The sequence below is a fragment of the Leptonotus elevatus genome, chromosome 6 (assembly GCF_054856555.1).
Source record: "Leptonotus elevatus isolate MCC_2025b chromosome 6, RoL_Lele_1.0, whole genome shotgun sequence".
Taxonomy (NCBI): Eukaryota; Metazoa; Chordata; class Actinopteri; order Syngnathiformes; family Syngnathidae; genus Leptonotus; species Leptonotus elevatus.
The window spans coordinates 19541496-19554598 of record NC_141244.1 but is presented as its reverse complement, the minus strand read 5'-3'; the positions used below and the strand labels follow the sequence as shown (position 1 = coordinate 19554598).

The following is a 13103-nucleotide window of genomic DNA, read 5'->3' as shown; positions in this document are numbered from 1 at the left end:
CTCACCCGAGAGATTTTTGTTTGGCTGCTCCTAAATTTCAACCACATGTACTCGGCAGACAGATGATGGTGGCAACGTTCGATGAGTCACCATAAAAACCCAAACTCTACTAAAAAAAGACCATGACCAAATGTTTTGTATGAATATAAAGAGACTCCGCCTCCAATTCGCAGAAACTTTGAGATGCAAAATCGCCAATTTCCCTCCCAGATCTTCTGTTCTGTTCCTCCACTCATTTACCCGAAGAACCCCTCCCAACGCACACACACACACACACGCACACACACATACTCCAATGCGTTGCTGTCGAACCGGCATTTAATGTCGATCGTAGCATCCAGAAAGATTGAGCCGTTTGCTGTCAAAGAATGTTAATGGCCGCCATTCTCAGCGTTGAAACACAACACACACACGCACGCAAACGCGGCCCTTCCCCGCCGTCTCCATCTCCGTGATGGAAGAGAATAAAAATCAAATTGCAGGTTATTCACTATGAAATTAAATTGGAAAACAGTCAAATGGCTTCCCGGCCTTATTGCTTCATGCGAGGCGTCGCCTGCCGCGCCGCGCTGCTCCTTGCCATGCGTCCAAATGGAATCACGCAGATAAAAGGTTGTTTTTCATTTAAGGCTAATGCAGGCGGGGAGGGGCGACGGACGAGGCGACGGAGGGTTCGGAGGGTTTGGGCTCGGGGGAGAGGCGGGGTGAATGGATGGCCCCGGCGCATTTGAACGAATCCATTTTCAATAACGCTATCGTCATTAACGTCGTTTTGTTAAAGGCCTTGCTTGGCCAAGTAGAACGCACACATTCATTATAATAATGTTATACAAAAGCACACCCACATTCTTAGGTCGGCAAGCTAATGAGATCTGCTATCAAAACATCTGCCGGTAGAAAAAGAATCATGCTCGCTCTTGAATGACAGTCGGCGCGTTATTCATTAAGAAATATGTTCATCATATTGTCACCATCATACTGCGGCCAGTCATTGAGCTTTCTTCCCGAGCTTGTTTCATCGTTGAAGTAATAATATCTTACGTCGTTTGTGTAGATTATCGTGTATTATTAGTGTGTAAATCGTATTGCGTCATAAATGGATTGAATCGCATCACAATTGTCGTGAATCGACTCGTGCTGTAATTGGAGTCAGCCGTGCTGTACTATAACTGAATGGAATCATATCGTATCATAACTGAGGGAATTGTTGACCGGTTGATACATTTGAACCAACCAATTGATTCATTGGAGTTGTAATTGGAAAGAATCATATGATACTGTAAATGGAGCGAATCGCATCACAACAGTAGTGAATCGAATCAGACTGTCATTGGAGTGAATCACATCGCCACCATATTGGAATTGGAGTCCATCGCATCGTAATTGGAGCGATTCGATTCATATCATAATTGGTGTCGATTGCATCACAATTGCAGTGAATCGAATCATATTGTAATTGGAGTAAATCGTATTGCACCACAACTGAATTGAATCATATTGTGTCATAACTGGAGGGAACTGGAGCAATTGATTAATTTCAACCCACCAACCAATTGATTAACTGGAGTTAATCAAATCACATTGTAATTTGAAAGAATCATATCATACTCTAAATGGAGTGAATCGCGTCGCGATTGCGGTGAATCGAATCATATCAATACATTTCCTGGTTCAATCAGCATTGCTAGTTAAAAAGTCCTGTTCATTAAGGCCGGGTTTTCTTCTTTCAATGTTAGCAGCGCTTCCGATTTACCAGCAGCTCTTCAGTTTTTTTAATATGGAAACGTTCAACAATTAGACGTGCATTCAAAAGTTTAGATGAGCAAATCTCACCCGACAGCCCGAGACCCTAACTTTTTTTGCGAGCAGCGTCTGATCTGTGCCTTGGTGACACAAAAAAAAAGTCCTGCTGATGTTTGTGCAATGAGCAGAGACCTCCTGGGATCAGGAAGGATTGCTGCGGGTGTCACGGTGATATATTCATGTCACAGTTGAGATATTTCCGTCTGGATCAGCCACCAACAGACGCACCCCGTCAGACGCGGCCTCGGGCGCGACCGTTCCCCGCGGCGTAAACACCGACAAGGTGGCGACAAGGTGAGCCAGACGCCTTTCGGGTCAAAGCACTTTGCGCCGCTTGCTTTCCCCTTCGTTAGCCAGGATGATTGCGAGGCGGAAACCGCAAAACAATATTCCGGAAGCAGCCCGCCGGTTGGGTAGCAGCCGTTTTGAATTCTTCCCATTTCCTCCGGATGACGGTATTAAAGAGAAGGCGTGTGAAGGTCAAGATGGAAGCCGGCGGATAATGACAGAGATTGAGAGAAAGCCAAAATAATGATAGAGAAGGAAAAAGTCGTCCCTGTCCGTCTCACTCGGAATAGAATTCCGGCATTCCCGCTCAGCTCAGCAGATGAAAACGATAAGCGGCGGTAATGAGGTCCAACAGGATGGCGGAGGCATGACTAATGGAAAGGCGAAGAGGGTTCGAGGGGGAGACTTCAAGTGGAAGTGGGGGCAACATGACACAGGTTCGACAGTGGCGAAGAAGATGATGAAGATAGAAATGTTTGTGTCTGGCAGAACTTGAATTAAGATAAGACATATCACATTGCATCCTAATTAGAAAAAATATCGTAATTGGAGCCTATCAGTGAATCGTACACTATCGTAACTGGAGTGAATCATATGGTCATCGACAATTACCACACCGTATCACATCGAAAGAAGAGTGAATTATTTCCCATTGTGACCCGATTGAGTTGTACTGTGAATGGATTCTGTCCTAAATTAAGTGATTCCTGCTAAATTGAGTCAACCAAATCGTATCAAAACCGGACTGAATCAAATTGCATAGAATCTGGAGTGAATCGTGTCGTAAATGCAGTGAAGAATTGTAACGTAAATGGAATCAATCGTAAATTGAGTGAATTCTATTGTAAATGGACTGAATCAGTGTATCAAAAGTGGGGCGAATCATTATGAATATTAGTTGGAGTGAATCGTATCACATTGTATTTAGTGTGATTCGTATCATAAAGTGAATCATTTACATTGTAGTTGAATCGAATCGTACGATAAATTGAGTGAATGCTATCTGTAGAGGAAATTGTAACATAAACGTAGTGAATCATATTGTAAATGGAATCAATCAGATTGTATCAGAAGTGGAGTGAATAATAAGGAGTATTAGTTGGAGTGAATCTTATTGTGAATGTAGTGACTCTGATTGTATATACAAGTAGAGGATCGGTCCATTTTTGACCCATAGTTGGGTTACTTTTGAACCAACTGTTTTTTAGAGTGTATTGCTTTGTAATTGTAATGAATATCATAATTGGTGAAAATCATACCACTCTGCAATTGCAGTGAATGTTACAACGTGAGATCGTCTTTGCATTGTTACCTTCTTGACGTATCCCCGGATGAGCTCGGGTGTCGGCACCTGCTCTGCGGGCACGCACTGCTCCAACTGCAGCCTGCACGGCGGGCACACCGCCTGCCTCCTGTCCACCCTGCGGGGGGGCACAACGTTAGCTCCACTCTGACTTTGATGACAACTTCAAATGGAGATTTCACTCTCCAATAAAAAAAAAAAAAAAAAAAAGAATAACGTGTTGTTCTGCGCGGGGAACGTGTAAAACACTTGCCGCCGGCCGGGAGTGTTGGCCTGCGGGAGGCGGCGGCGACAATCTAACAAACTTAAAGACTCTCGCAGATGAAAGGCAAGACGCGCGAAGGCAGGAAATTCCATGCAAATCTCCTCACACAAAACACACACGCACGCACACGCACGCCTTCCCTCACACACAAGTGTATTCAAGCAGGCTGCTTTCTATTTATAAGAAGACGTTTCCCCTCCGTTCTTCTCCCACGTCGGCCCCCAGGAGGAGAACGCCGCCGTTTCCATCTCCCCGCTGCTCATCCTGTTGACAAGAAGCCCCGAATGGCCTTTTCCTCACCGCATGCGCGTGTTGTTGTGCGTGTGCGTGACTAGAGAGAAGTCACCCGATAAACAGCAGGGTGCATTAGAGCTTCTGGTGTTTGACCTCGGGTGCGGACAAGATGACTTTTAGCGTCTTGCGTGCACGTACGCACGCACGCACACAACCGGATGCCACTATCAACTTTTGCGCATGTGTTACAATTGAAGAAATTGGAGTATATTGTAAGAGAATCTTACCCTATTTGGAGTGCATCACATGATCTTAACTCATTTGCTCACAAAAACGTATAAATACGTTCTATTTTAAATGTGTGTTGCAGTCCCAAAGACGTATTTATATGTTTTCTTTATGCTAGAGCATACAGAAGGCTGTGATGCAGCCTCTCAACTGTAGAGAACGGCGGAAGAAGTGGTAGTTATTACAAAAACGTCCAGCGGGTGGCAGCAGAGCAAAAGAGATCAACCAGGGCCATGTTGAAAAAAGATAATTTACCCACAGTTCTAAACACGTTTGCGAATAATGATGAAACTTAGCTATATTCTAATGCTAATTACTGCAAAACGGAAACAGATAGAAATATACTTTTTTTTCCTGATGAAAGTTCCACCTTTTTACAGCAATAGAACACAATATTCTGTGGGCCTGGCAAAATCCGTCAAAATCCAGTAAAACAGCCAGGAGCGAAACCGTCCTTCAATTGTTTCGCACCCTACGTATCGGAAACCGTATCGAATCCCCGTCTTTTGTGAAGACACGCACACCCCTCGAGTGAATCGTACCGTAATTCTTGCGACTCTTTTGCATTGTGATTTGAGTGAATCACAGATTAAAGGTCAAGGCATAGACAATAAAAAAAATAATAAATTAGTACAATTTATATTATATTGACAGAATGGAGTGTATTGCATCATAATATGAAAGATTTATGTTGTAATCAAAGTGAATTGTATTCGAAGTGATTCATATTGTAAATGGACCGAATGACAAGTGCAGGGAATCGTGTCACATTATAATGGGAGTCAATTCTATCACTCTGACTCAATTCAATAAATCAGGTGTATTTACAGATTCAAGGTCCGGGCATAAAAAAAAAAAAAGAAAAGAAAAGAGCCACAAAATCAAACAAAGAACACGTTGTTTTGGAAACGGATTGAACCGGATTGTTTTGGAATGGCGTGTTTTGCATCAGAATTGGAGGCAATCATATCGCAGCGAATCGCATCATAACTGCAGTAAATGTATCATAAACTAATTGAACCGTACTCACAATGCATTGAATCGCTTTGTACTGCATCACAATTGGATAGAATTGCATCATAATTGGAGCGAACCATATTGTAAATGGCAAGCAACAATTGGACGCTTCTTTGAGATGATAAGTGGCCTGTAATTCGTCATCCTTTGTGCATTTTAACAGCAGAATGCCAGAGAGCTTTTTATGAGCACACCTGGGAACTGTTTTGAATTGTGAAGGGAAAAAAAATTGCATAATATGAAAAAACCTCGGTGGGTCAGGCGAGAGAGCATTGTGGATCGGTCGCCATGGTTACCGTTCTAACAGTAGGAGTAAGTGAATTGCTGTGAAAAGATTTGGCGGTGGATTTCAACTTGGATTTTTTTTTTTCTACCCGACAATTTCCATCTTGTAAAAAAAAAAAATAATAATAATAATAACAATAATAAAAAGAAACACTTCTATCTATCTAAAGTACAAAAAAATTCACCCTTTTTTTTTTGCGCAGATGACATAAAAAAAAAATAACATTCCATTCCATTGAATCTATTTTCACGCCCTCGCGCTCCGTTTGCCATCGTCCAGGGAGCGATACGCGCTTATAGTTTACACACGCACTAACATAATGGCGCTTTTTAAAATGTGTTCTCATGTTACTGCGCAAAGAAGAAGAAGCAATGAAAGATGAAATGAAAAGCTTTTAGCATGAACACGCCACCGGATTGGGGGGGGGGGGTCCATTTTGTCATCCATGCGCTGAGAGTCGTGAAAATGGTTCCTTGGAGACAATCTAGGCATCAAGAGCGCTAATGCGGCGTAATTTGATTTGGACAGAAAAAGGTTGAGACCGCATCCGACAGCGCATCCGGCGTCGACGATTGAGGAGACCACGACAGTACATTCTTCTTCTGCTGTGTGTGATTTTGCCACCGGGGGCAGTATAATATAATCCTGCAAAGAAAAACCAATAAGACTTTTGCAACTGCTGTTGAGTTACTCATTAAGCTGTTGTAATACTAGTCACTTTTTGCAGAGGATAAAGAATACATGCCTACGAGTTATATTGTCTGTCAACAGTTTGTTCAAATAATAACATCGCCACATAGCTGCCATTCGTTATCCCAGTGGTTCTTGTCGTGGCCTATAAGGCAAAGATATGCGTTTTTTGTTGTTGTTGTTTTTTACAAAGTAAATACGCAATTAGCAATTCTCTTTGTTTAGTTTGACTGAAATCTTCAACTGGGATAGGCACTAAACCGCTTGAAGCCTCTCACTATTTAAAAAAACTTTTAAGTCATTCACTCCCAGCCATTTTCACTGAAGCAACCCCCTTCACTCCCGGCTGCTCTACTGGATCTTGACTGATTTTTTAATATTGTGTTCTATTGCTATAAAAACATGGAACCTACCAAAAGAAAGATTAGAGTCTCTTCTTTCTCACAAGCTGGAGGTTGTTAGTTCAATCCTCAACCTTTGAGTGATTTGTAGGTATTTTTTCCAATTCTTTATTTTACTCTCTTCCAAGTGGAAATATTAGCCGACTCTAAAACGGAGTCAAATTTACTCGACAGAATTGACTGAGAATTGACGTAGGCTTTCTCTGCGTACTCCGACTCCCTCTCACATTTTAAAAACATGCATGTTTTTGGCTCATTGAAGACTAAATTGTCCATGTGGTGGACTGAGAGGAAAAAAAGTGCAGGAATGAGGGGGAGAAGAAGGAAAAAGAGAGTGGGGGAGTAATTGGGAGTTAAGGAAAAAAGGGATAAAAGGGGAGGAGAAGTGAGCGATGGAGTGACTCAATCTGGAGGAGGAGCACAGGGAGGCGAGGTGATGGGAGTCGGGGGAGTTGGAGGAGGAGGAGCGATAGAGGGGGAGTTGGGTCTGGAATACATAAACATTTTTCAAATCTTACAAGATGTTTTATCTGTGACAGACTCCACACATAAAGATAAAAAAAATAAAAATCAGGCTCAGGTCATCATATACTGTGTGTGGTCTGCTCCCATCAACTCAACAAGAATGTAGGACCAAAACTGCCAAAATAAAAAATAAATAAATGACTGAAAGTGAAAATAAAAACGGATATAAAAATTGTCCTCACAAGGGTCGCGGGGGGTGCTGGAGTCTATCCCAGCTGGCTTCGGGCAGTAGGCGGGGTATACCCTGAACTGGTTACCAGCCAATCGCAGTGTATATATATATATATATATATATATATATATATATTTTAAATATATATATATATATGTATATATATATGTATATATATATATATATATATAGTTGTCTCTTGTTTATGGAGGACCAAAACTGAACTGGCAAAATTAAAAAAAAATTTAAACAAAAATGAGATTAAAAAAATTAAATCCCCCAAAATAAATATAAAATATAAATGGAAATATTTTTTTTTAAATGGAAATAAAAATTATATATATATATATATATATTTTTTTTTAATTTATTTATTTCCATTTATATATTTTTATTTCCATTTATATTTTATATTTATTTTGGGATTACATTTTAGAATCGTATTTTTATTTATTTATTTTGGCAGTTCAGTTTTGGTCCTCCATAAACAAGAGCACCAAACACATAAACAAAAAAATGCCACATTGCACCCGGCCTTCGAGAGTTCGGGAGTCATGGGGAGGCAGCGGAGGAGCAAGTTAGCGTGGAAGACGAAATAAGGGAGTCGGGAAGCAATTGGTAGAAATGGAGTCGAGGAAGGGCGGCAGCATGTAAGCAAAGAGAAGGGAGTGACCAAGTGAGGTTAAGGGAGCCAAAAGAATGAGGGAGTGACTGATACGGAGGGAACTCGCAGACACAAGTGTTTGTTTGTCTTTGCATCCTGAGGGCGCTGATGTTCAAAATGGCAGCGCGACACCCGCAGTGTGAACTCTTGTCTTGGCGCATCACCAGCTCCGCCTGCTTAGGCCTCTGACAAGCGTCCAGCGGGCGTCGACGGGAGCCTCCTGCTGAGTCAACACACCTGATGACCCCCCCCCAACATTCACGTTGCGTTAACGTGATGTTGATGTTTGCTGTTCATGGACGCTTTCGATATGCAAGCGTATCTGAGCGGACATTTTTAAACAGGCGGCTTTGCACGCGACCATTGGCTTTGTGACATCACTTCCTGTGAGATAAGTGGACATTTAACATAAAAGCCTCTCTCTCCTGCAACAGGCGACGACCAGGCTATATAAAAAGACTCCCGGCGGAGAAGTCGACTCCCTCCGGTGCCTTTCTTCTTCTTCTTCTCCTTCTTTTTCCTTCCTTCTTTCCTTCCATGCGTGGCCTCAATCTATCGCTATGACAACACAGCGTGCCACAGAACATTGCTTCACATTTTCACCTGTTTGTGAGTCGTTTCATGCCGGCCGCTCACCTCTATTGCTCTGTAGTGGGGACCTCATTTCACCACCCCCCCACCCCCCCCCCCAATCTCCTACGTCTACGTCTTCTTCTCTCGCAATCAACCAGTAATGATGAATACTTCCCATCAGCCTTTGCCTGCTCAACTGTAACCTCGCCACATCGCTGCCTAATGGAACATCGGGGGATTTGACAGTTGACATTTTATATGTTTCTGATGCCAGGCGGGGGCGGTAGCGGGGACAATTTGCCGCCCATGTCAGTCAAGTGAAATGTACAACTTGCTTGTCTTGTTTTCGAGCTGCTTAGATTTTCCTTTGATGTCTTGTGCTTTCACACAAGAAAAACACATTTTAGGTCACTTTTTTTCCAGTAATGTAGATGTGTGACTTTTTTTTTTTTTATGTAAAATTATTTAAAATTGTATTTTGAAATAATATGGTGCACATCTCATCAAATTCCAAATAAAAATTAAAAAAATAATAAAATAAATCATAAAAACAAAAATGACAGAAGAACAAATGTAAAGCCACGGGATACTGATCACTCAATTTTCCGTCAAATTTAAAATTTGCAAACTTGACAACATGTGGATCAATTCGAGATATTTAAATATGTAAGAAAAGAACAAAGGCAATTTATTATTATTATTATTATTATTTTAATTTTTTTCTTTTTTTCAGCTATCTTTAGACTTTAAAACATGCAAGTCATATTTGTCAAGTTTTTTTTTTAAATAATAATTTTAAATTACTTTTATTTTCAACTTCAATGTCAGAACATATTACCTCAAAGTAGTAGTTAAGTTTTGTATGTTTTTTCCCCTTTTCTTTTTAAAATAAAGGTGACGTTTTACAAGGGGGTGATTTAATACCATTTCAGAAAAAATATGTCTGCAGTATAAAATGATTGTAAATAGCATTATTTGAGGTATTATGAACATATTTTACTATTTTTCAATATTTAAAAGTAAAAAATCTGTATGTATAATATTTATCTATTTATTTCTTCATCAATCCATTACCTGAACCGCTTATCTTCATTTGTTGATTTATTATTTTAGATATTGAGCTGAATTTGCCGCCACCCATATCATGACTCTTGATCATGTTGTGTCGTTTTGTGTACTAAACGCATCAAAAGTGTACGTACTTCAGACTTTATAATTCAAGAAAAACTGCATAAAATTAGCTTGTTAAGTAACAGATCTCACAAGACGATACTCCATTTCTAAAATACTTTTCGGGTTTTTTATTTATGGCTGCTGATTCATCTTTAATACCCCCCCCCCCCCCTCCCCATCAAGTCCCCCATGAGAACCCAGAGTTCTCTGCGATTCCTTCTTTCCTGGTCTAAATCGTATATTTTACGCTACTGATCAAGACCACCCAGAACTCACTCAATAGCGCCCCCTGGAAACGTTAAAGTCAGCACATGTCTATCCGGAAATTGGACATGAAGTCGGCCATTTGGGGTGTGAGGGTTAGGGTTCGTAAATGAGCATTAATGAGCGTGTAACTATAACAAGGTGAGCACGTACCCATCGTTGATCTGGACCAGGATGGCGCGGTAGAGTTGGTGTTGCGGGCTGTTGGACTCCGGGCCGCAGGGGTGGATGAACGGGTGGATGGCGGCCAGCAGGAAGCCCTGCTGGTAAAGCTCCTGCAACTGTTCCGGCAGCTCTCGCACCGACGACAGACGCAAGGTGGACGTCCCACCTGAGACACACCAACAAGAGAGGCTGTCAAAACAGGACGTGACACCATTGCTTTGCCTTTTAAGGCCATGCACATGAAATGAACCATTTTTGGAGGAATTTCCTTTTCTTAAAAAAAAAAGAGGAAAAAAACAAAAGAGTAGTGTTCAATTGTTCATCATTGTCATGGGCGCCGCATGGCAGCAAAGTTTGATGTGCCACCATAAAATGAGAAACTATAATTACTATATTCATTTTTGTTCATTAATATGCACAACAATAAAAAAAAAAAATCATCACATTACTGAAGGAGAACTGATGAAACACGTAAACGTCTTTGGCTGACATTCTTGAGCTGCAGCTGCAGCATCAGTTAACTATAATTAAAACTGTCCTACAAAAAAAAAAAAGGTAAATAAAAGATCTGAGGATTTGCAATTCAGATAGCAAAGTGATTAAGAATTCACTTCAGGTTGGTTTTGCTAAATTAGCCTCGGCGCTCCAGACCTAATCGGAGGAGATCAAAATCCAATCAGCGCTGATTGCTGACGCCGCACGTGCTCGTCGGCTCGGCGGTCCGACAGCAGTAGCGTTAGCGGCGGCTAACGAGCCACAATCAGCCCGCGTTGTTAAATAAAAACGCATTAGCCGCTCAGCCTCGGAGAGCAGGCTCTTTAGCTAAGAAGCGCTAAAATCGTCTTCGCCTCGAGTCAAAGTAAGGTCGAAGGGAGGCCATTGCTAATGTCTTGACGGAGAACTCGGCAATGGATTGTGGGTAACATTTAGAGCTGCGATTCCCAACCACAGTGCCACGAGAGATTATCAGCTGTGCCGCAGTAAATGAACCAATTTCACTTCATTAGTCCCGAAATGATTTTTTACATATACTCACAGGCAGAACGACGACATGTCAAAAGGTCAGATAATATAAAGAGGTCCAGATCTCAAAGTGAGTAAATAAAATGGGAGATTTTTCTGACATTTTTGGTGAGCCGTGAGAAAATAATAAATTCCCATCACTTAATTTTATTCATTCAGAATTTCTCATTTCTTTCAAAGAAAGGATGATTTACTCACGGAAAACATATAAAAACGTTTGTCCCAATAACGTATTTATCTGTTTTTAATAGGGGGTTTTATCCAAGAGGTTTTATGCGGAAGGCTTTGATGCCGCCTCTGATCTGAAGAGGTGGCTTAAAGCAATGGTAGTTATAACAACAAACGGCCAGCAGGTGGCAGTAGAGTATAAGAGATCAACCAGGGCCATGTTGCGACAAGCTCTTTTTGCCAGTTTTCAACAGGTTTGGGAATAATGATGAAAATTGCTGCAGATAGATGAAAGAAGAGACTCTAATCTTTTTTTTGGTAGGTTCCATGTTTTTATGGCAACAGAACACAATATTCTGTGGGCAAAATCAGTCAAAATCCAGTAAAACAGCCGTTGCTTCAGTGAAAATGGCTGGGAGTGAATGAGATAATTGCCAAGCCCTAATTGGAGCACTATATAAATCCTCAACTGCAATACCTTGGCCATTTACATCGATTTATTATCCCACATCAATAAAGTCCTTGATCTGACGTTGAGTAAAGCCAACGTTTGAAGAAGGTTGAAAATGTTGTCTGCTGGCGAGGTGACAAGAGTGCACATCTGACATCCCAGAATGTCCTCCCAAGAAGCAAAGTATTATGGAAGCACTGACAGAAGAAGGATGATGTCCTCAGGGGGCGTAAGTGAGCGCCCGTCTAAAAATATACACCCCCCCCCCCCATTTCTCAATCACAGTGTTCTACTGCACCACAATGCTGCCGCTTTGGAAACTAACAGGCGTGAAGGAATTAACACAAAGAAATAGGCCGCTATGGAAAATGACTGAAATATACCCCCACTCCTCCATTTCCATCTTCCTGCACCACTGGCGCATTAATCCTTCTGTGATCCCTAATTTGGTTTTCTTGCCTTTGGTGCGAGAAGAACTCCTGGTGGAGGAAAGCTCGAACGAGGATCAGAGCAGGAAGTGAAAAGCTGAGAAGAGTAAATAAGGAGTACTTTCAATTAGCTGCGGAAACACAGCCGCGGGCCACTTCTTCCCCTTGTGGGCGCTAATCACTCTGGGAGTCGCTATTAATCCCGTCTTTTAAAAACACACACGCTATATTTCATCATCGCAGATCACACAGTCTCCGCGAAAGCGCAATTTCTGGATTCGCTGGTTGGCAACCAACATGAACGGCAACGTGTCGGCCATGTTGCATTTCAGTTGTTACGTATGACTGTTACGCTACATTATACATTAGATTACATTACTTTTCACAAAACTGTAGCATTCTATATTTTTAGCAAGGCAACCTTGACAATGTTTTTCCACAGAAAAATCAAACGTTAAAAAAAAAAATATATATATATATTTTTATTTTTTATTTTTTATTTTTTTTATTTTTTTGTCCTTCGTAATTAACTGAAAATCTCACTTATTCACAGTTTTTGTACTCAGGCCATAGCTATATCTAATTCCAAATTAATACTTTGGCGTCATCTTGTGGAATCTTGGTACCTACACTCTAAAATAACACAATTTTGGTAAAAAAAAGACTACTTGGGTAAAGTTGACCCAACTTTCTTGGTTGTTTTGCACAAATTAACCTGAAAATATGGATTGTTTTGTATACAGAAACCCCAAAATAAAATTGTTTAGTACAAAACAATCCCCAAAACTGGGTAATTTGCTACAAAACAACCAGAATGTTGGGTCAAACTGATCCAAGTAATGGATTGGTTCATTTGTGACCCTAATTGGGTTATTTTTGACACAACTTTTTTTTTTTTTATAGTGTAAGACCTGCAGTATGT

At 41.0% G+C, this 13103-nt stretch overlaps 1 protein-coding gene across 3 annotated transcripts in view; it reads right to left on the bottom strand.

The window, feature by feature from the left end:
- rftn1b (raftlin, lipid raft linker 1b) overlaps nt 1–13103 on the bottom strand; it is a 79184-nt gene that overhangs the window by 31101 nt on the left and 34980 nt on the right. For all 3 annotated transcript variants that reach the window (XM_086078272.1, XM_086078275.1, XM_086078274.1), the window contains 2 exons: nt 10100–10277; nt 3404–3512 (listed from right to left, as the gene is read on the bottom strand). In XM_086078272.1, the coding sequence (XP_085934398.1) occupies nt 3404–3512; nt 10100–10277 (287 nt within the window). The remainder of the gene's footprint in view (nt 1–3403; nt 3513–10099; nt 10278–13103) is intronic.